Source organism: Heliconius melpomene, chromosome 21 (assembly GCF_056956725.1).
Source record: "Heliconius melpomene rosina isolate 202511_hmr_F chromosome 21, ASM5695672v1, whole genome shotgun sequence".
Taxonomy (NCBI): domain Eukaryota; kingdom Metazoa; phylum Arthropoda; class Insecta; order Lepidoptera; family Nymphalidae; genus Heliconius; species Heliconius melpomene.
Genome location: NC_140409.1, coordinates 2,747,403 through 2,769,431, shown reverse-complemented (window position 1 = coordinate 2,769,431; position 22,029 = coordinate 2,747,403). Strand labels below are relative to the sequence as shown.

Sequence of the window (22,029 nt, the reverse complement as noted above, 5' to 3'; positions counted from 1 at the left end):
TATCCCGCCTCTTATGTCAACAACTATTATAGTGATCCGTTGGCAGCTTCGTCCGCTTGAATTACTCAATTGTTTACGATTCGATTTTAATAAAATAAAGGAAAAATACAACGGTGAAAACATGTGCATTCAAACTTAACGTCCACATACGCACTGACAAACAGAACAAAAAAAAATTGAAATCGTTTTGAATTCTATAACATTGATACATTTCAACTATAATATGTTTTCTTAAATACCTTTCATGTACAGACAGCGATCATTTCGGCGATTGATACAGGAAGGGAAACTTTATAGAGTTGAACCCCTTTTATAAACATAAGTAGTATGAACGAAGTAATATGAAATATAGCGTACCTGAGGTTTGTAATAATGAGGGCAGAAGTGCAGAAAGTCAATATATAATAAGATCGGCGGAGTGTTGTTTTAATACTAGGTTCCCAAGTTTTCTCTGTCTAATATAATAGTGAAATTAAAACAAATACTTGTGTCAGGCTAAGAATATAATTATAAATAAAAGGTTTTATTCCGATATAACAGAATATACAATTAACTAATATATATTTTGGATTAAATATATGATCGTTATGCTCTAAAACAGTGGGTTTGGGAAAAGGAAGATGGTATTATTGTTCAAAAAAACATCAAAACTATTTGTAAAAGTATTTAATAAACTCCAGTATATTCGGCAAGATCCAGGTACAACATTCAAGCAGTTATCCATCACAATGAACAGTAGAGAATCGGTATAAATCTATCATCTAAAAACCAGTGTGACATTTTACAATATTGCCTTATTAATTAAATAACAATATTTGTGCCGATCTTTTACACTTCAGTTATCGGTAACGAGGACCATAGGAGTTTGTAATTCGATACATATATTATGTAAGAGCCAAATATTCGTCAGAGACAAAAAAATAAACGATTCAAGCATCTCGCTCGGGAATGTAAATACTGCATGAGTAGAGCAGTTGATATTACATAATTACTTTTATTACTAAAAATTTTTTAAATTATCATTATAATAGCTAACTACACCAAAAACTCTTAACCAATTAGGGGCGGTCCGTAATTACGTCACATGAATTTCAGGATTTCTTTGAGCCCACTCCCTTTCATGCCACAGCTAGTTATATGTAAAACCTAGTGTGACTTCATCACAGATATTTTGCAATATGACATCTAGAAATTATTAAATTAAAACAGCAGTTTGAAAATTATTATTGTTTAGACAAATTTCGCTACCCTTCCATTTTTCCTAACGTGTGATGTAATTTACGGACGACCCCTTATTAAGAAAATCTCACAATAAACACGTAGAAAATCTTTTATAAGAAGATAGGTACAAAGAACAGCGTACCCACTACCATCGTATACTAAGATATAAAAAGAGATACGGACCATGCGGGCCGGGACGTCTATAGTAATATACGAAATACACTAATTTTAAGTACACATCTAACCACCGACGCCGGTTGCAGGTCGGTGGATACTATAAAATTGCTTAATTACATTCGTAAGGAAGGAAACAGTGTCTCAAGACCCACTTCACGTCCTAATTATACGTAGTAGTATTAGCGATAGGAGATTAATAGATTAAAGTAATTAATATAAAAATATAATCTAGGAGGGTAGATTGAAACGCACATATGATGTAAATTATTCACTTATGCTTACAGAGAGGCAGTGTGTGAGAGGTATTCGGACTTGCAACATGGTGGTAACAGCTAAGGCCTGCTCGTGAGGTATCAAATACAGTGTAAATCCTATATAACGCCACTCGATATAACAATTACATGACCTAAGAGTCGGATTCATTCTACTTAGGCTGGTTTCGCTTGATTACAATAGAGTATTACGCTATGTACTCGTAACAACGTATCTATTCTCTATAAACGTAATACAACTCAACTGTGTTTAAAAAAGTACCATAAACTATAATAATACATACTTAATGTATTTCAGGGTAATATTAGTCTTATTTAATTTGATTTAAATAATAACGTTTGATATTTGTAAATTTTGGTATTTGTACTCGGTGAATTAATAATCATAATCTATACTAATATAATAAAGCGGAAGAGTTTGTTTGTTTGTTTGTTTGTTTGTTTGAACGCTAAGATCTCTGGATCTACTGGTCCGATTTACATTGTTTTTGTTTTGTATGAAAGCTGCATTCAAAAAATTTAATGAGTTGCAAATGTTGCTGGAAAATTATAAACATAAAGTAGATATAATTGTATTGAGCGAAATAAATATAAAGGAAGAAGAATTAACTTTCTATAAAATATTAGAATATAATACACATATATATACAAGGGAAACTACCCGAGGAGGAGGTTTACTGGTTTATGCAAAAGATAAATTCCATCTAAACATCAAAATACAGAAAACTTCAGAGTTCGAGGTGATCCACGGACAGCTAACAGCAGGAAAAAGCATTACGCACATTTTTGCTATTTATAGGCCTCCAAATAGAAATAAATCACTATTCGTGGAACAGCTGTCGAATATGATTAAATTTATTCCGAAATCTGAACATATTGTGGTAATTGGTGACATGAATATTGACATTCTCAAAAACAAATTAAACCCGATAACTACAAAATACAAAAACACCTTGTGTGAACTCGGGCTGCAGTGCGTCATACCAAATTTTTTTTTTTTTTTTTTTATTTATTTATTTATTTCTTTTACAATCTTAATATATACAAAATCTCTTGCCAAACTCGTGAGTTTGTAGGCAAGAAGCGCTCTTTACTTTACTTAACTACATTAATTTAAACTACTATACCAACCCTTATAATTTAACCATACATACATAACACAAAAAAAAAAAACAACAAAAAAATAGATAAAAGATAAATAACATTAATAAACTTAACACATCTTATATACTATATCTATTCTATGTTATATCTATCTTTGTACTATCTATTCTATATTATATCTATTCTTATTATAGTACAGACTACCTATTCTATATTCTATCTATTCTATATTACGTCTATTCTTACACTATATATTCCATATGTAATACAAACAAAAAAAAAAACAAAAAATAAATTAATACTCTATGCCCTTGTCTGATTCTTTAAGATAGAAATCTTTCAGTTTTATCTTTAAAATTGGTTTAGCAACGTTTTTATTCAATGTAAGGCTATTTATATTATTAAAGATTTTGGGTACCATGCACCTTGTTGTTCTATTTCCAAAATAATTTTCCGCAGTTGGCTCAAAAAATTCTTTTTTCCCGACCCTCCTAGTATTATATCTATTTTCAATCGTCTCCTTATATGTATTAGTATAAAAATTTTCTATGCTTATTAAGTAGTTTACTTTAATGTCTACTGGTAAAATTCCACAAATTGAAAATAGTTTTTCATACTCTCCACGACATTTTTCTTTTATCTTTTTACCAACCAAAAACTTGATCAAACGTATCTGAAGTTGCTTTATATCCCTTAAGTATGTTTTGAATGTCCGCCCATACACGCTGAGACCATAACTAAGTATGGAGTCCGCGAGGGCATAGTATACAATGCGTAGCGTTTCCTTATTTAATACTTTACTTAAGTGGTAAAACTTCCCCAGTACACATCTTAGCCTATTGCAAATATCTATTACCTGAGATTTCCAATTAAAATGTTTATCGATTTTTAAGCCTAAGTACTTGATTGTATTAACGAATTCTAGTTTGTTACAGTTACATTTCTTTTTATTACTATGAAGACAGTCATAAGTATGCCCTACTATTTCTAGCTCATCTTTGGTAATTGTTTTTGATTTTTTGTTATACGGCGAGTGTATATACATGCATTTAGTTTTTTCTAAGTTTATAATTATACCGTTATCATGTGCCCATTTAGTGACGTTTTCAAAATCCATTTGTATGTAGTGAGTTTTAGATTTAGTACAGTTAGCTCGCTCCAAGTTAAAAAATGTATAGACCGGTTATCGTGCGAAAAGGCACCAGGTTTGGATATGATCAGGGTAAAAGATATAAAATATGTGTGTGAACAGATAAGTGGTGTTATTGCTAGATTTATTAATTTGAGTGTAACCACGGGTGTTTACCCTGACCAACTAAAAAAAGCGATTATACGTCCCATTTATAAATCGGGAAATCACCTGGACTATTCTAACTACAGACCAATAGCCATATTGTCTATTATTGACAAAATTGTAGAAAAAATTATTGTAGGCCAAATTAGTAACTTATTAGAGAGCTATGATGTATTGTCGGACGCTCAACACGGTTTTCGAAAGGGGCGCAGCACTGTGACTGCACTAACTAACTTTGCTGACTACATAAACAGCTGTCTCGACTCCGGTGAGCAAGTGATAACGGTTTGTATTGACTATAAAAAAGCCTTCGACACATTAGACCACAATGTTTTGCTTAAGGCGATGGACGAATGCGGGATACGTGGTCCTACGAACACATGGTTAAAGAATTATCTAAGTAATAGAAAGATACAGACTGTTGTTGCTGGTGTAGCCGGAGAAGAAATGGACTTGAATCTAGGGGTCCCGACCGGATCAGTTTATGGACCGGTGGGGTACCTGATGCACGTAAATAGCGTATCTAATGTTGTAGACAAGTGTCGGGTGTATATGTATGCGGATGATATGTGTTTGACCTATTCCTCAAAAGATATATCGGTTGTAAAAAACTACATACAAATGGATTTTGAAAACGTCACTAAATGGGCACATGATAACGGTATAATTATAAACTTAGAAAAAACTAAATGCATGTATATACACTCGCCGTATAACAAAAAATCAAAAACAATTACCAAAGATGAGCTAGAAATAGTAGGGCATACTTATGACTGTCTTCATAGTAATAAAAAGAAATGTAACTGTAACAAACTAGAATTCGTTAATACAATCAAGTACTTAGGCTTAAAAATCGATAAACATTTTAATTGGAAATCTCAGGTAATAGATATTTGCAATAGGCTAAGATGTGTACTGGGGAAGTTTTACCACTTAAGTAAAGTATTAAATAAGGAAACGCTACGCATTGTATACTATGCCCTCGCGGACTCCATACTTAGTTATGGTCTCAGCGTGTATGGGCGGACATTCAAAACATACTTAAGGGATATAAAGCAACTTCAAATACGTTTGATCAAGTTTTTGGTTGGTAAAAAGATAAAAGAAAAATGTCGTGGAGAGTATGAAAAACTATTTTCAATTTGTGGAATTTTACCAGTAGACATTAAAGTAAACTACTTAATAAGCATAGAAAATTTTTATACTAATACATATAAGGAGACGATTGAGAATAGATATAATACTAGGAGGGTCGGGAAAAAAGAATTTTTTGAGCCAACTGCGGAAAATTATTTTGGAAATAGAACAACAAGGTGCATGGTACCCAAAATCTTTAATAATATAAATAGCCTTACATTGAATAAAAACGTTGCTAAACCAATTTTAAAGATAAAACTGAAAGATTTCTATCTTAAAGAATCAGACAAGGGCATAGAGTATTAATTTATTTTTTGTTTTTTTTTTTTGTTTGTATTACATATGGAATATATAGTGTAGGAATAGACGTAATATAGAATAGATAGAATATAGAATAGGTAGTCTGTACTATAATAAGAATAGATATAATATAGAATAGATAGTACAAAGATAGATATAACATAGAATAGATATAGTATATAAGATGTGTTAAGTTTATTAATGTTATTTATCTTTTATCTATTTTTTTGTTGTTTTTTTTTTTGTGTTATGTATGTATGGTTAAATTATAAGGGTTGGTATAGTAGTTTAAATTAATGTAGTTAAGTAAAGTAAAGAGCGCTTCTTGCCTACAAACTCACGAGTTTGGCAAGAGATTTTGTATATATTAAGATTGTAAAAGAAATAAATAAATAAAAAAAAAAAAAAAAAAAATTTGGTATGACGCACTGCAGCCCGAGTTCACACAAGGTGTTTTTGTATTTTGTAGTTATCGGGTTTAATTTGTTTTTGAGAATGTCAATATTCATGTCACCAATTACCACAATATGTTCAGATTTCAGAATAAATTTAATCATATTCGACAGCTGTTCCACGAATAGTGATTTATTTCTATTTGGAGGCCTATAAATAGCAAAAATGTGCGTAATGCTTTTTCCTGCTGTTAGCTGTCCGTGGATCACCTCGAACTCTGAAGTTTTCTGTATTTTGATGTTTAGATGGAATTTATCTTTTGCATAAACCAGTAAACCTCCTCCTCGGGTAGTTTCCCTTGTATATATATGTGTATTATATCCTAATATTTTATAGAAAGTTAATTCTTCTTCCTTTATATTTATTTCGCTCAATACAATTATATCTACTTTATGTTTATAATTTTCCAGCAACATTTGCAACTCATTAAATTTTTTTCGTAGTGATCTAATATTCAAGTGCAATAAGTGTAGGGAATTCTTATTTGATGTCAAATCATTATTCAATTTTTCTATGTCGCAGTAACGTTTGAAATTATAATCAGCTGTAATAAAATTTGTTGAATCGAATTTTATGGAACAAAATCACCTAGTGTAGAACAACAGTGCTAAGTGCACTTATTTGTTACCCTCAAACTTATTTAAATCTTGCTCCGATCTTATATTGTATATTTTTTTTTCTTCATTACTCCTTTTTGCCAAGATATTACCATTTTGAACCCAAATATATTGATAGCCCATTGGTTTTAAAGTATTTCTAACCGTCCATAGCAGCTGGCGCTTGTATTTCGGCAAGCTTTCGTTAATAAAAATTTTGTTGCTGCTGCCATTGCTGTATACTGTGTTGTTAGTTATTTTGTGGTCCTTTTTTACTGCTGTCCATTGGTCCCGAGCATGTTTAGATCTTAGTGTAACCAGTACGATTTTAGGTTTACTATCATTTGATTTTTCTTGGCCTACCCTTCTTGCATTTTCGATATCGTTGGGGTCTAATTTTAACTTTTGTGCTAGATCTTTAACCACCTTTATTGTATTCTCGTCGTTTCTCTTCTCTAGTCCGTGAATTTCTATGTTTTTTTCTTTTTCCCGCAATTCTATCTCCTGGATCCTTTCTTCGAGGGCAGTATTACACTTTTCTAAGTACACATTCTTTTGTTCTAAGGATTTTATCTTTTTCTGTGCTTCTTCCTTAAACTCATTTACATGTTGGTACATTTCAGCACAAAATTCGATACTAGTCGTCAGGTCTTGAATTTTTTTTTCCACACAGTAAATGACCTCGAGTTTTTTGTTTATGTCTTCTAACACCTTCTCGTGTGTTACATCCCTGGATACGTTCCCACCTGGATTTCTTGGCAGTGGAGGACTAGTTCTAGTGCTTTGACAGTCCTCACAAGTACTCGTCTGTGCAAACTGTTTTATATTTGGTGCACATTTTTTATGGTAGATGGATTCACATCCTTTACACTTTATAGTATCGTCCTTATTTACAGACACAAAAAGTTTGCACTTCTTACACTGAACCATTTTTTTTTTTTTTCTTTATGTAGGTGAATTTAAAAACAAATAAGAATCTTATACGCACGACCGTACGATGAGCGAACCGTACGGCGACTTCTTCAGAAGTGCTATAGGCTATATAACATTACATTACACATATAAACTAATATATTTTAAAGTACTTTCTAATTTGACATGCAATTTATTCTGCCATGTTAATAACAACCGTCGCGTCGCTACGCAACCGTTACCGCCACATTTTGATATTCATCCTTATGAAAATAAATTAAGGAGATGTCACTGATTCGAATTGACCTAGCCTTCGGGCGGCATAGTATTAGTATGACCGACGCGAAAATATTCTTATAGTTCAAGCAGGCGTAGCCGCGTCCGGGTCCACTAGTATATATATAAAAAGAGATGTCCTACTGATTGAGGTAAGACGCACGCACTAGGATTGGGCGTAATACTCCACAGACCTCTATAATGTACTCAGGTCAGTGTCGTTATATCGAGTTCCTGCTATACATGTATTATAGACACTATTGGCGATATGAATACTTAAAGAATAATGTATTTAGGTTATAACAATAATAATTAATCGTTGAAATTTAAGGACGCGTTTAGAAAATATGGAAACTTTTATGACAACACCTTTTAAGAATCCATGTATTTGTTTGTTATATATATGTATTTAATTAAACTATAAAATAATATAAAAATTAAGAATTATATTTAACTTTATATATGAAACAAAATGTTTAGCTAAAAAGAGGAATTTAATAAATATATAATACTGTACACGCGTCCTTAAAATCAAACATTCATTACAATACAGACAATACAATTACAAGGACTTCAATAGAAAGTTCGACATTTTAATAAAATAAACTAGTAACTGCTACCGACCATCGCTATACACCCGAGACAATAAAAAATACTTAAAATACCAGTCTTTATTACAAAGATTGTTCAAATATTTTACTCAACAAAAGAAAAAATACTGTGCAACTTTATATGAATAAAAAAAATAACTAAGCACTTATAAATTTCAACTAACTAATGTAAATCCTGTTTCATTAAAAGACGTTACGCACGTAAACTTATATTTACTTTATTATGCAAAAATAAAATTACTTAACATTTAAATAAGTGCAATTTGAGCTCAACGTACACTAACATTCTGTGTGTGTTTTGGAAAAGACGTCTAATACACATTAAAATATACATTAATTTGTTCTATTGAAGTACAATATGTCTTTATGTATACAAATTTAAACCAGTGTACTTACAAATAATCAAAATTAATTAAACTTATTGCAAAAATAAAATTAGGTACGTAGAGACCGTAGCGTTTGGCGCTCCGTTCTCTCTGTCTACCCTGCTAGAGATAAAGCGTGAAGCTAAGTATGTATGTATGTATTGCAAAAATGTTCTTAATAATGCAAACTTAGGAGAGAGAAAATGGTTGTCTGAAATTTACATATTTGATGTAAAAACAAAACAAAAATAAAGAAGTATCTCATCAATACTTTTGCTTTAATCAATTTGAAAAAGAAAAAAAAAGATTGTTCATTGGCATTAAATGTAAGAATGTTTTAGTTAAATCATTCAGTTTAATTCGTACAGGGTTCAATAACCAGCAACTAATATGCAGAATTTTTATAAACTAAACTAATATCAAAATTTGGCATTTGATTTATTAATGGAGGTAAGAAATGGAAATACAATACAAAATATTCACATATGTTTCTTAGAAGCTTTATATAAAATGATTGTAGTATGACAAAAAATCATTAGTTTATGTAAGCTTTTGCTTTCTGATATTCTGGCTGATTTACCAAAAATTATGTATTAAGTAACTTATTATGCAGTCCAATTGATCAATTCCTCTTTGTCAAAGTTCTTAAAAACTAAAATTTGGCGAAAATAAAAAAAATTCTTTTAAATTTGAACCAGTAATAAAACTAGTTAAAAAAGGATGGAAATTATGATCATTTGTTTAATTTTTGATTAATAAAAAAACTTAACAGAAAATATGTGCGTATGAGAAAAAAAAGACAATAATAAAAAATGACCCGACACCATTGTATATAAAACATATACATACATTCGTAATTATAATATACTGTTATGACGAAAGTAAACCATAAATAAAACGTACCTAAGTAAATTATAAAAATGTAAAGGTTGATTTAATTAATAGTTTAAGATATATTTAAGGGTTGAAAGTAGGTATGTTTGCCAGCTTATTTTTGACATCCTCCTTGGTATCGTCGGAGAGTAACAGAGTATGTGAGTAGCCCATCGCTACTTGAGTAATGTTCAGTCCGTCCATTCGTGTCACTTCTTTGGGCCGTGCTGTAGACTTGTTTATATCCCCTGTGCCCTGTAGAATCATTCAAGTCTAACCATTAAAGTACTAATTAGAAGATATTTTAAAAGATTATTCTCTATCTAAAAAGACCGGTCAAATGAGAGTCGGTCTCGTCCAACGAGGCTCCAGTACCTATTTCAGAACTCTAGGTCAACGGGAAGTACAACTTATAAAAGTTTACCAACTTAAGTTTGCGGCCAAATGCACTTGTTTTGTATGAAATGAACTACAAAAATAAGTTTGTAGTGATTTTTTTCTATGAAATAGCCATAAACATTCACTTTTCAGAATTTTTCTCTAATTTGTGTTATAAGTTCTCACTTCGCGCCAAATTTAAACTTCGTGCCAAACTGTAGGGCCATGGAAAGTATCTTTTAGATTTTGATACTTTAGCAAATTTCAAACAAAATGCAGCAAAATCGGTACAGATTGTTCGTATCTTTTGATTGCGGTGACTTAGATGTTTGATTTATTTTTTGCTTCAAGGAAACATAAATCTAAATAAATACCAAATGGTATTAATTTCAAATTGAAACCCCCAACGATCTCGAGATAAATTTTCTCGTGAGATGGAGGGACAACAAAGTGATCCTATAAGGGTTCCGTTTTTTCCCTTCGAGGTACGGAACCCTAAAACGTAAAAGTAGGCTGAGGGTACTTAGTGTTAACAACTTAACGCGGCATGTTGTGGGTTCACTTTCACTCGAGGTAATCAAATATTTAATATTTTCATTTCCGCGCTCTCTTAAAGAAGCAAAGTTAATCTAGACCTGTATTCTGTATCTGTTACATGGAAACAAGTAACACAATGTAATTTAGTTTCTAGCTTTCTCTTTCTCCTGAGATTAGCTCGTTCAACCTAATAAACTCTTCAGCTTCATAATAATAGAAATATAGATTAAAGAACACAAATAACTCACCAGTTCCCCATAAGTAGGCGACACGCCCCACGCAATAAGAGTATCGTCAGCCGCAATCACTATGGACGTGTTGCTTGTACCGACACTACGAATATTCCAACCTAAAATATTTTTTAACGACTTATGTTAAGAAATATATAAATAGATTGATGAAATTAAACAAATATCTACTCTAGATAAATGAAGGAAAATGAAAATAACCATAATATATGTTATTTCCGTGATAGTTGTGCATTCGATATCGGCGGAAAGTGGGGATAGATAGTGTTTTAATGGGAACGGAGTGTCTTAGCATTAGGTTCTTAGGTTCAATCTGGTCACTCTGCTTTGCTTCGTGCTAGATACAGCATAAAATAAAGATTTTTTTTTTAAAAAGTTAAGTAAATTACCTGTAAGGTCTTGTACAGGCTTGGGATACATATTGGCTTCACCGGTACGCTTTGTCTGTCCGAACATGAAAAGAGCACCTGTAAAATGAAGCATTTTGTTAAATTATAACAATATACATACAATTACCCATTATATACTAAACATTTTTAAGCCTTAGAGACAAACTAAGATAAATCTTCTGTAACAAGTGTCATTTAATAATTAAATTCCTACATCAAAAAAAATGCCTAAAAAAACAGGACAATACTGTCCTTAAAACATAATTAATTTTTAACAAAAACAAAAACCGACTTCTAACAACGAACTAAAAAGTGAAAAATAATTTTACAAAGATTTTATAAATTTGAAGTCGGTGTCAAGCTAATGCTACAATACCTTTACTACAATATCTAATTACTAAGCCTGTTTGTTTTACTTGGCACCGACTTCAAAATTATAAAATCTTTGTAAAATTATTTTTCACTTTTTAGTTCGTTGTTAGAAGTCGGTTTTTGTTTTTGTTAAAAATTAATTTATTTTACGATTTTTAGTGATGGGTAGATCTTAAAATGATGCTTCTTGAACGAGTGGTGATGGTGGCGGTAGTGGTTGTCAACGAGTGGTTGTGATTGTTCTATGTAAAACTTCATTGAATTAGCTATTATTTTTGTGCAAAGTTACATTTTGGTATATTGACAAGAACAAACATAAAAAGTATTCGAGTGAATTCGGAATCTCCCTTTTTTGAAGTTGGTTGAAAATGAGAACATCCTCTTTTTGAGATTGGTTGAAAAGAAATGCAACGATTAGGAATCTCACTTCTGACATCAATTTAAAAAGTTTTTGCTTGTAACTATTACTGTATAATTAATTTTTGACCAAAAAAAACAAACTTTCTCAATTTTCTCCGGATTCCATAATCGAAACCTAACCAAACTTTCACCAAATTATCCTTGAAGTGTATCCTTTCAAATAAAACAAGAATCATCAAAATCGGTTGGCGCGACATTGAGTTATTCGGCTATTAGTCGCGGACATTCATAATGCAAATTTAAGACTTATGTGATTTTCTCATGGATACCATTGTCAGACATGGACCAAAAAAAAAATGGGACCATTCGGGAAGCTATACCTTTCAAATAAAAAAAAAATTATCAAAATCGGTCCACCCAGTTAAAAGTTATGAGGTAACAAACATAAAAAAAAAAAAATAAAAAAAAAAATACAGTCGAATTGATAACCTCCTTTTCTTACAGAAGTCGGTTAAAAACATCACCCGCAAAAAAAAAACAAAATAATTTTGAAAAAAAAATACGTTTTAAACTTACCAAGCTCATTGACAGCCAAGCTATAAGTGGCACCGCAGTATACCGCGCGTACACCTCTCGCCGACGAGTCGAAGTATTTAATGAGGCGCGGCACGCTCTCATCTTTCTGCTCCGCGTGCCCGAGACGACCGAACCCACCGAAGCCCCAGCTGAATGCGCGCTTGCGGGAGTCTATCGCCACCTGGAGACAAAATAGCAACAAAATTGTTACAGCAAACAGTGTCCTGTCACTACAAAAAGTGTCATAATATTATGTATCTTGAATTTTATATTATTATTAATTTCTTCGTTCCTGTTTTGAGTTCCGTCATTCAACACGCAATGCATCCAGAACTCGGCGTAAAATGAGGACCGGAGTGTGTTAACACTAGGTTTTCTTTGCCTATCCTGCTATGTGCGGAATCATCGTGATGCAAATTTTTTTTATCAGTTAATTTATTTCCACAGGTCCATTTATGAAGTATACATCTCTCATATATAAGAAAATAAGGCAAAATACCAAGACACTATTCTTCATGTATTATTTTTAAAAACATCGTCGTTAAATATAGGAATTAAAATACATAAACACAAAATATAATTTGTTTTTATATATATTTTTGTCTTCTAAACTTATATTTCCATTATGACGCAGGCCGGGCAGGTCGTTGTGGCGCAGGGGCACAAGCGTGCAAGTTAAACTCGACAGTTATGGGTTTCCCAATTCCCACTTGGGAAATTGAAATATTTAATATTTTCTTTTTTCTTTGCTCTGGTAAAGTAATCTGGAGTTTCACCGTTAAACACGTAATGCTTTAAAAAACTCGGCGTAAAATGGTAAACGGTAGTGTGTGAATGGGACCGAGGGTCTTAACAGTAGGTGGTTCCCAGACTCACTCTGCCATGCTACGTGGTCGATACAGCGTGAAGTCAAAAATATATATAATATTTAATTTAATGTCATATAAACTCACAGTATGATTGTTCCCACAAGAGAAGTCCACTACAGTGACATCTTTGATTGGTGTCACGTGGCCTTCCTTAGATTTCTCATAGAAGAAACCAACTTGCTTTGGAACCGTCTCGAAGTGATATGATAGTTTGGTGGATGTGACGAAGTATTTGCCGTCAGTATTGTGACCTGATGAGCAAGAGTTATTGTCACTTATACAATATATATATACAAGAGACCAACACCATTATTTTTAAAAATAATTGATTTTAGCCTTATTATATTCATGCTTGTTCCAATAATAATTTAAAGAATGGACAGTAAAAATGTCCCTTAACAACTTTTTATACCACTCGAAAGTGTAAAAAATATCAATCAATCAATATTCGAAGTTGTAAAAATCTCATACACACTCACACATATTACACAGGTTGCAACTCGATCGAAAGATCAACTATGGGAAGACCTCACTCACTTTGCAATTAGTAAGAAAAAGTACTTGTGACACATGTTTTTACAGGCTATGGAAATTAATATTAACTACCACCCATGTGCATTATTAAGTCACTGCCTGTGCTAGGACAACTTTACATTTAATATTTTCTTTTTTTTTGCTCTGGTGTCAGGCAAAGCTAGGCGTATATTTATATATATATGATATGTATATGTATGCATGTATGTATGTTTGTATATATGTAGATATGTATGTATGTAGAAATATGTGTATTAAACTATTTTGTGTTATCTGAATATTGGTTTATATATTTTATGTACTTTTTGCACCTTTCTGCCTTCTTTTCCAAATTTAATCCTTCCGTTTTTTCTTTGGTTGCCTGTAAGAAATCGCTTTTAGTGACAAGGCCGCCATTGCACACTTGTTAATCGTATTTCTAATGATTTGTATTTTTTTTTCTCTCTTATTTGTGCAATAAAGTATTATATTATTGTTATTATTATTAAGTTCCGCCACTTAACACACAATGCCTTCAGAATTAGGCAGAAAGTGAGGAGCGGAGTTCCTTAAGAATACTCCACCTCTGCAGCTCAGCTCCACCTCTACCTTCCCTACATTCGAAATGTAGCTGAAGGTAAAAAACAAAACTTTATTTTATATTTAATATTTACCTAGTTGACCATACTCGGGCAGACCAAAGGAATGCAAAGCTCCATTACAGTCCAAAATCATTGAAAATTCTGCACCACATCCCACCTTCACTATTTGAGCTCCGCTGGAAAATAAAAATAATACATTAAAAAACAAAAAAAATGCAACATTAAAAAAACAAACAGTTTAAAATTATGAAAGTTATTACAAAGATAACATTGAAATTATTGTTTATTAAAATAGACTTTTTCAAGTACTTTTGTACGAACATAAAGTAATAGCCAGTGCTTACTAGCTCAGAAGGCTTGTACAGCTGGAGATTCTGTTAGTATTTTATTGTTTAACCAAAACAGAATAATTTATTTATTTTTGATGCAACATATAATTGGTAAAATTGCATGAATATTGAAAAAAAAAACATAATCAAAAGGATTTAGTTTCACGCTTTTTTATGCATTTAGCAGGGCAGGCTAAAAGAACTTAACGCCAAATCACTCCTTTTCTTAATTTACGCCTGATGTTTAGATATTGCATATTAAGAGATGGGACTCGACGCTTTCTTGCACGGAGTAAGAAAACAGACATAATTATAATATTCCAGGAGAAAGGATCGAACCAACAACTATAACCACCTGCCGCAAAATAAAGTAAATAAAAATCATTACATATAATTAAGTAGAGCACAATCGACGGACGTGTGAGGAAAATAATCTAAAACAAGAAAAATCCTGTGATAAAATCTGCGCAGCCATTTACAGCTAACTTCAAGGCGGCCACGACTCGCCGTCCGTACTGTAAATATGATAAAAACTCACGTGTATCGCAAGCGTGTGGGTTTCAATATCGATGGCGTCGTGTGCCCGAGGCCGCACTGACCGCTCTTGTTGTCGCCGCACGCGTACACTGTGCCTGTATCTGTTTATAAAATAAATATTTAATATGGAAATATTTGGAGTTATTTCGTAATTTAACGAAAAAAAATATAACTTTTTTAAAAGCCAGAATTTAATGAAATCATCGTTTTGCTGTATAACATTTTTATTTTAAGTCAAAATGAACAACATAATTTTTATAATAGGAGGTGGGATGACTTAGGCTCCACCTAAGTAAATTTATTATTATCACTATTCACTATCCAACACTAATGCTCCTGGCAGAGGCATCCTGATTAATTATATCTTAACCAAACACAAAAGACACGTGGTATGTGACAAATAGCTTTTTATAACTTTTTCAATTTAGTAACTATAAATGTATATTTATTTTTATGCACTATTTAAATTAATCTCAGAAACTACTGGTGCAAATTGAAATCTTTTTGAGTAGATAGATTTTTGTCGAAAAAGGCTATAGTATACGCCATGTTACTCTTTTTGATGTAACTTCAGTCAAAATTACAATAGATATTAAGTGGTAGGAAAAGGCTACTTCAATTGACAAACACGACAAAGAATATATAAAATATATAAATACCGGTAACAAACAAGCTATGGTTCCTGCCGACAGCTGCATGTATTATATTGAAGCCTTCCAGATCGGGAACTGGTTCAGGTACGTTGCGGGTTGTTGTGTCACCGAAACCAAGTTGGCCACAGGAGTTCCGCCCTGACATAATTATTATTAAATTATTGATATGCCACTCCATACATCTGCTTTCTTTTATAACTTTTTACTTTTACCGCTATAACTAGAAGGGTCAGAAAACCTAGTGACAACATACTTCATTTTTCACGTTTCTGTGCACAAAATGGTGTGTTTAGTGGCGAAAGTCAAAGTCTTAGTCTTCATATAAAAGCAAGACAGTGAAAATCTACCAAGTAGGAATAGAATCCGCAACCGTCATTTAATCACACACCCTGTTCCAATGCCACAACAACGTTCTATATTTATGATTGATAAAAAAAACTATATCTAGAAACATCTTAATTTCTTATTTTTACATACCAAATGTATAAGCTTCTCCGTCTTCAGATATAAGGATGGAGTGACCAGCACTGCACCCGCTGATTATCAACCTGTACTGTAATAAAAACCAAAATTAATCAATAATGCCTACTTCCTTCATAGTCGAAATGCATTTGTTTAAATCATTCAAGTCTTACATGATGATTTATTAAGCTCTTGTATACTTTTATATCCTTAAAAATGTGTTGTCAATGAAATTGTAAATAGGCATGGTAACACCGCGAAAACTGCTATCAGACAAAGATGGTAGAGATTAAAGAAGTCGTCATTCATAATACAAAAGCTATTACCTACATAAAGATATAATAATAAATAAATAATATAATAGGTATTTGAATAATTATATATTATTTATTGGTTATTTTATTTACAAAACGAAAACTTTATAGTAAAATTTATTTACTCGGACATGTCACAATTTTTTTTTTAAGTAATATACGGACTTTTTAGCGATTTCTTCTAACAAAAAGTGGAAACGCCGCTCAGCCGACACATGTGCCATGAATCTAAAATAGTGAATAACGGAAATAGTCATGTCTGGTAAATATAGAGTTTTACCACTATAACAGGAGGGTCAGTGCGCATTGCAGTGCTGAGTGGTAGATCTCATCGCCGCACTTAGTTTTGCCGCAGGGATATTAAAATAATTCATTCCCCCAAGCAGGGCTCGAACCCAAAACAGTCGCGTTAACAATCACAGAGGCTGCATCAGAGTGACCTCTACTAATACATTTTAAATATTAGTGAAACATGAATACCTTGATATCCGTAAACTTATGGAATGTGTATAAATTGGGATGCGTCTTCTTAGAGGGGTTATTGTCCCTCTTCGCCACCAAGTCCCAAGACACTAAACCAGCTATCATGAGCTTTCCAGGTGTCTTGTAGAATGTTTTTAGCAATTCCTGGAAAGTAATAATATATTTAGTGTATTACTTAAAATAAGTTTATTATATAACTAATTACATTCCCATATATTTATAGACAATGATTGATAATTGGTAAATTAAAAAGAACTATAAAAGTACTTAAAAATATTAATATTGAAGTCGTCGACATGGCAAAGTGGCACATCTGAAAACAATTTTTACGATTGTGGATTTGATTCCCACTCGGAGGAATGAACTGTTTTTATTTTCTTCTTCCGGTTATTAATAATAATAATAAATAAATTTAATATAAAAATTTTAAAATAACAATTAACATAGATTATCAAGACGCGACGTTGCGTTCTGCCATTCAAAATGAATAGTCTAGAAAATTGGGCCGAAACGGAATGTCTTAACACTAGGTTCCTTCCTATCTACTACGTGCCTAGTGCCTACCCTGTTAGAGCGTGATTTTAGAAAAAGAATAAAATGTTCACCGACTGCCGGAAATAGTTTTCGCAACGCATTATGATGTTGAAGGCATACAATTATTTATACACGTGTTAGTTTTATAATAATTATAACAATATCTAGTTTCACCTTACAAAATTGCTGTTACAACACTTTTGATTAAGAGAAAACCTAGATTAAGTGTAGGCAGGCGATAACCTAGATTAAGATTATGACGTCCCCTTGTCGCTCGAATTTGAGACAGTGTTGAGTTGCGAAAATTAACGGCGTTATTATATCTTGCCAGAATAAATGCAAATAATGAAGTGGGAGTTGAACCCACAGTCGTAATATTTACATTCAAACACTGTCCTGCTGCGAATTTTAGCTTTAAATACAGCAACTTAATTTATTAAAATCGCTTGCTGCAGTTTTTGTAAATTTTATTAACAACAGTCGCAATGCACTAGACTATACCCCGTTCAGGCAGCCATGAGATAAAAGGTAAATAAACCACAGAAAGGTTACTTTACAGACAACAATTAATGGAGTCTATATATTTTATAAAAATAACTATGGAAGTAATGCACTGATAGCATTGTAAATAATACTATATAACAGTCTGCCGAAGTTATATAACAACTTAAAGCCTATTAAAAATTGAATATTATAAATGTCCTTAATTATTTACTTAATTTTTAATAAATAATTCTTAAAAGTTAAGGTTATGAAGGCATTGCTTATTGAGTGATGGCACTTAACACTGTGTTTTGCATCAACACCAGAGTGAAGAAGTGAAAATATTTAACATTTCATTTCATCGAATGGGAATTCAACCCACCTTTGTATCCCTGCATCATGAGTGGCTCCTACATCTGATTAATGATTTTTAATATTATTGTTAACTTTAGATACTGCCTGTGTTGTGATTATATATATGTCTTAACCTTATGTAACCCTGGATACATATGGAATTTTATAGTTTGATTATTAATTTAAGAGATTCTTGCATATATCAGCACATATTGAGCACTTCACGTACTCATTACATATTATACCTACATTGTATGCATAAATATGGGTTATAAATATACACTAGTAAAATCATTTCCTATGTACATTTTTATAATTATTCAAGAAAATAATACTGACCTAATATTTTTGTAGTTAACACTAAATCTTCTAAAAGTGTTTCAACGTTACCATTGACCTCAGCTTAATTTTTTTAATTCGCATAGTGTTTGCTTACACCCACAGAACACATTTACTCAAAGAATGTTCACTTCATACTAAAAAAATGGGTGACAAAACGATGCTGCTGCCATCTCTAGCATGCCCAACGAAACACAACTTGCGGGAAATTCAAAATTTGGCTTTAAATCGATTTTTATTCAAAAGCCAGAATTATTACTCCTTCAAAATCATTTGGAAGTATTATTATTTAAATTATGTAATAATACTTCCAAATGATTTTGAAAGAGTGAATAATTTATATATAGTACAATAAAAAAAATAAATGCAAAAATAAAACTAATAAACATTTTACATTTTCTTTATTGCTTATAAACATTTGTTTTAAGGATATTTACACAAACAGTATTTCTGCAAAACAATTAAAATATACTGCTAAAGATTACAACATTGCTACAAGACAAACTTGCCCTTATATGTTAAAATAACAATTTTAATTTTTATAAGTTAAATAGAACATAATCTGCAAAAAATATATAATTTATATATTTATTAACCTATAAGATTGTGGGCAGTTGTACTTGATTGTTGTGTTATTGAATTTATTTTTTTAAAAAAAATACAGACAAAGATAAAATTAATAAAGTAGGTATAATGAACTTAATACAGTGTTGGTAAAATTAAATCTAACATTAATATACAATTACTTTTAATATATCTATTTTCCTTTTTAACAATTTCTGATAATCTGCAAATTGTTTATTTTTAACTAAACAAAATCTTTTTACTGTTATGTGGAAGACACTATTACATATAAAATCAACATTTTCTTTAAGATGTTCCTCACATTGGGCAAGAAAACTAAAATTTACATCTTTTTCCAATTTGCAGATTGCAAGTTTTTTGAGGTTTAAAGAATATGATAATGTTTCGTATAAATTATTGCAGATTGTGGCACAGTTCTCAACACATAAAACCTTATAAAAGTTTTCAGATACATAGTTTAACTTCTTTTTAGCATTATCACATTCTTTGAAGTCCATAAAAGTGTATAATAATATATTATCAGTATGTTTCAATTTTAAAACTGAATCACAAAGCTTGCATTGGGGCGAGCTATGACAAATGTACAATTTTCAAAAAAGGCATACATTTTCTTCAAATGATTGAGTTAGAGAAAATAGACATACATTTTCTTCAAATGAAGAATTGTCAGTCATGTTGGTGTGGCTTTCGATCTGCAGAATCACTATTTCAGCAGCTAAACAATTTATCCATATAAATCCTAAATTTGCAGTGACTGTTGCCTCTCCAGGTAGCAATCCTGAAAATAACAAGAGTTAATAAAGGTCAGGTTACAGAAACTAAAACCAACATATCATTGTTAGATGAATCTTCTTGATTAAGCAATTAAAAGAAAATTAAAGAAATTGTTTAAGATTAATGTAATTGTAGTTCTAACTATTAGTATTTTGTTAAATTTATCGTATTGTTTTAAAACTGTTAATTAATATTTTATTTTTACATATATATCTATGTGTTTTAGGTTTTTTTCACTGTTACCATAAAATAGGCTATTTATTATGATAAGTTTTTAAGTTAAATATATTGTCATTACAAGTGAACCAGTATCAATTAATAGTATACTTGAATTACCATTTGAATACTTGTGAATACCATTCTTTGCAATGGTCCAGGTATAACATTTGCAGGAAAATGTGATGTCCCTGGTTGTTCAGTGGAAAAATTTAAATCTTGGATTACCTGATTCTGAAAATAAAATATAATTGGATGAAAATACATTGCCAATGTATGATTACTAATATGTACATAAATAAAACAGTTTTTCTAAACAGTATTTTTTTTTTCAATAAAATTGACAAATGAAGGCCTTTCAAAATGGTGGCAACATAACATTCTATGTTCACCATACATTTTTTTCTGAAAATCGATAGAATACCATGGGCCTTCGGGGAAGCAAAACTTGGCCCAAGTTTCACAACTGAAAAAGTACAACATTTAAGATATGACTTTATCTAGAGTAGTTAATACTTAATGATTACTTACCGGTGTGAATTGGAAATTTCAGGATCTTCACGAGGGGACATTTTTCAAATTGTCTCCCATATTTTAGATCCATATATTCAAACAGAGAGAACAACTGAACAACAATAGAAATCTAAATATAAAATACAACAGAAATGCTAAAAACAGGTTGCTTGTTTAAGTCGCAGTAGTATGTTCGCCATTTGCAATGTAAATGCTACCATTGCCATATCAAAACGTAATCCTACTACTGTACTTTAAATACCGGTTACATAAACTGTTTCTCATATCGAAAAACATTTTATCACGGTACCTTGCATACATGAAATATTATAAAGAAAGTTATTTATTAAACATTAAGTAACTAAATCGTGAATTAAAATTAAATTCTTAAAAAAAGTACTTTTATAAAAACTACTATATAGTAGTTTTACATTAATATAGCAATACCATGGGTCCCAAGTTAGGTGTGTCGCCCAAGCTCCTTAGGAAGTCGACCGGGCCTGCTTACACCCAATAAGCAATCCAACAATACAGTATACACTTCACAGTTCACTCTATAGATATAGTACAAAATGTAGAAAATGTAAATGTAATGTATTATAGTATATAGAATGTACTCTGTGGACTATAGATTACACACTACACTATAAATTCAAGCACTTTTGCTGGTACAGATTAAAAAAGTATGAAGTATATTATTATAAATTATTATAAAAATATAATAAATAGAAACATATATTATAACATATTTTTTAATAAAGTGTTTGTATATATTATGTTATTATATCAAATATAACAACATTGTTATGACGTCATTTGCTGTGAGGGGATACAGCGTGAAGCACCTTTTGTGCAAACGCACAGTTAACTGACGCCATTTTTTGTGTAAATTTTAAATATATGACATTGTAAATATAAAACGTACTGTTAAGATGCACCTTACTACAAAATTTAAAAATAGAGAAAAATGTAATAATAAAGAAGTATTTTGATATGCATGACTAAAAGCATTTTATTT

At 31.4% G+C, this 22,029-nt stretch overlaps 1 protein-coding gene across 2 annotated transcripts; it reads right to left on the bottom strand.

Annotated features, from left to right (window-relative positions):
- Positions 1 to 651: 651 nt before the first annotated feature.
- LOC146526841 (protein RCC2-like) lies at positions 652 to 21,628 on the bottom strand. Of its 2 annotated transcripts, none has more exons than XM_085205738.1 (11): positions 21,459 to 21,628; positions 17,211 to 17,357; positions 16,432 to 16,507; positions 15,961 to 16,092; positions 15,303 to 15,402; positions 14,508 to 14,611; positions 13,405 to 13,571; positions 12,452 to 12,632; positions 11,144 to 11,221; positions 10,755 to 10,855; positions 652 to 9,846 (listed from the first exon to the last, which is right to left on the bottom strand). In XM_085205738.1, the coding sequence occupies exons 1-11, from the start codon at positions 21,459 to 21,461 to the stop codon at positions 9,676 to 9,678; spliced, it is 1,260 nt and encodes a 419-aa protein (XP_085061864.1). In that variant the 5' UTR covers positions 21,462 to 21,628; the 3' UTR covers positions 652 to 9,675. The 2 variants fall into 2 exon arrangements, with proteins under 2 accessions (XP_085061864.1, XP_085061865.1); XM_085205739.1 differs by lacking the exon at positions 21,459 to 21,628 and adding an exon at positions 18,924 to 19,073.
- Between the last annotated feature and the right edge of the window lie 401 nt (positions 21,629 to 22,029).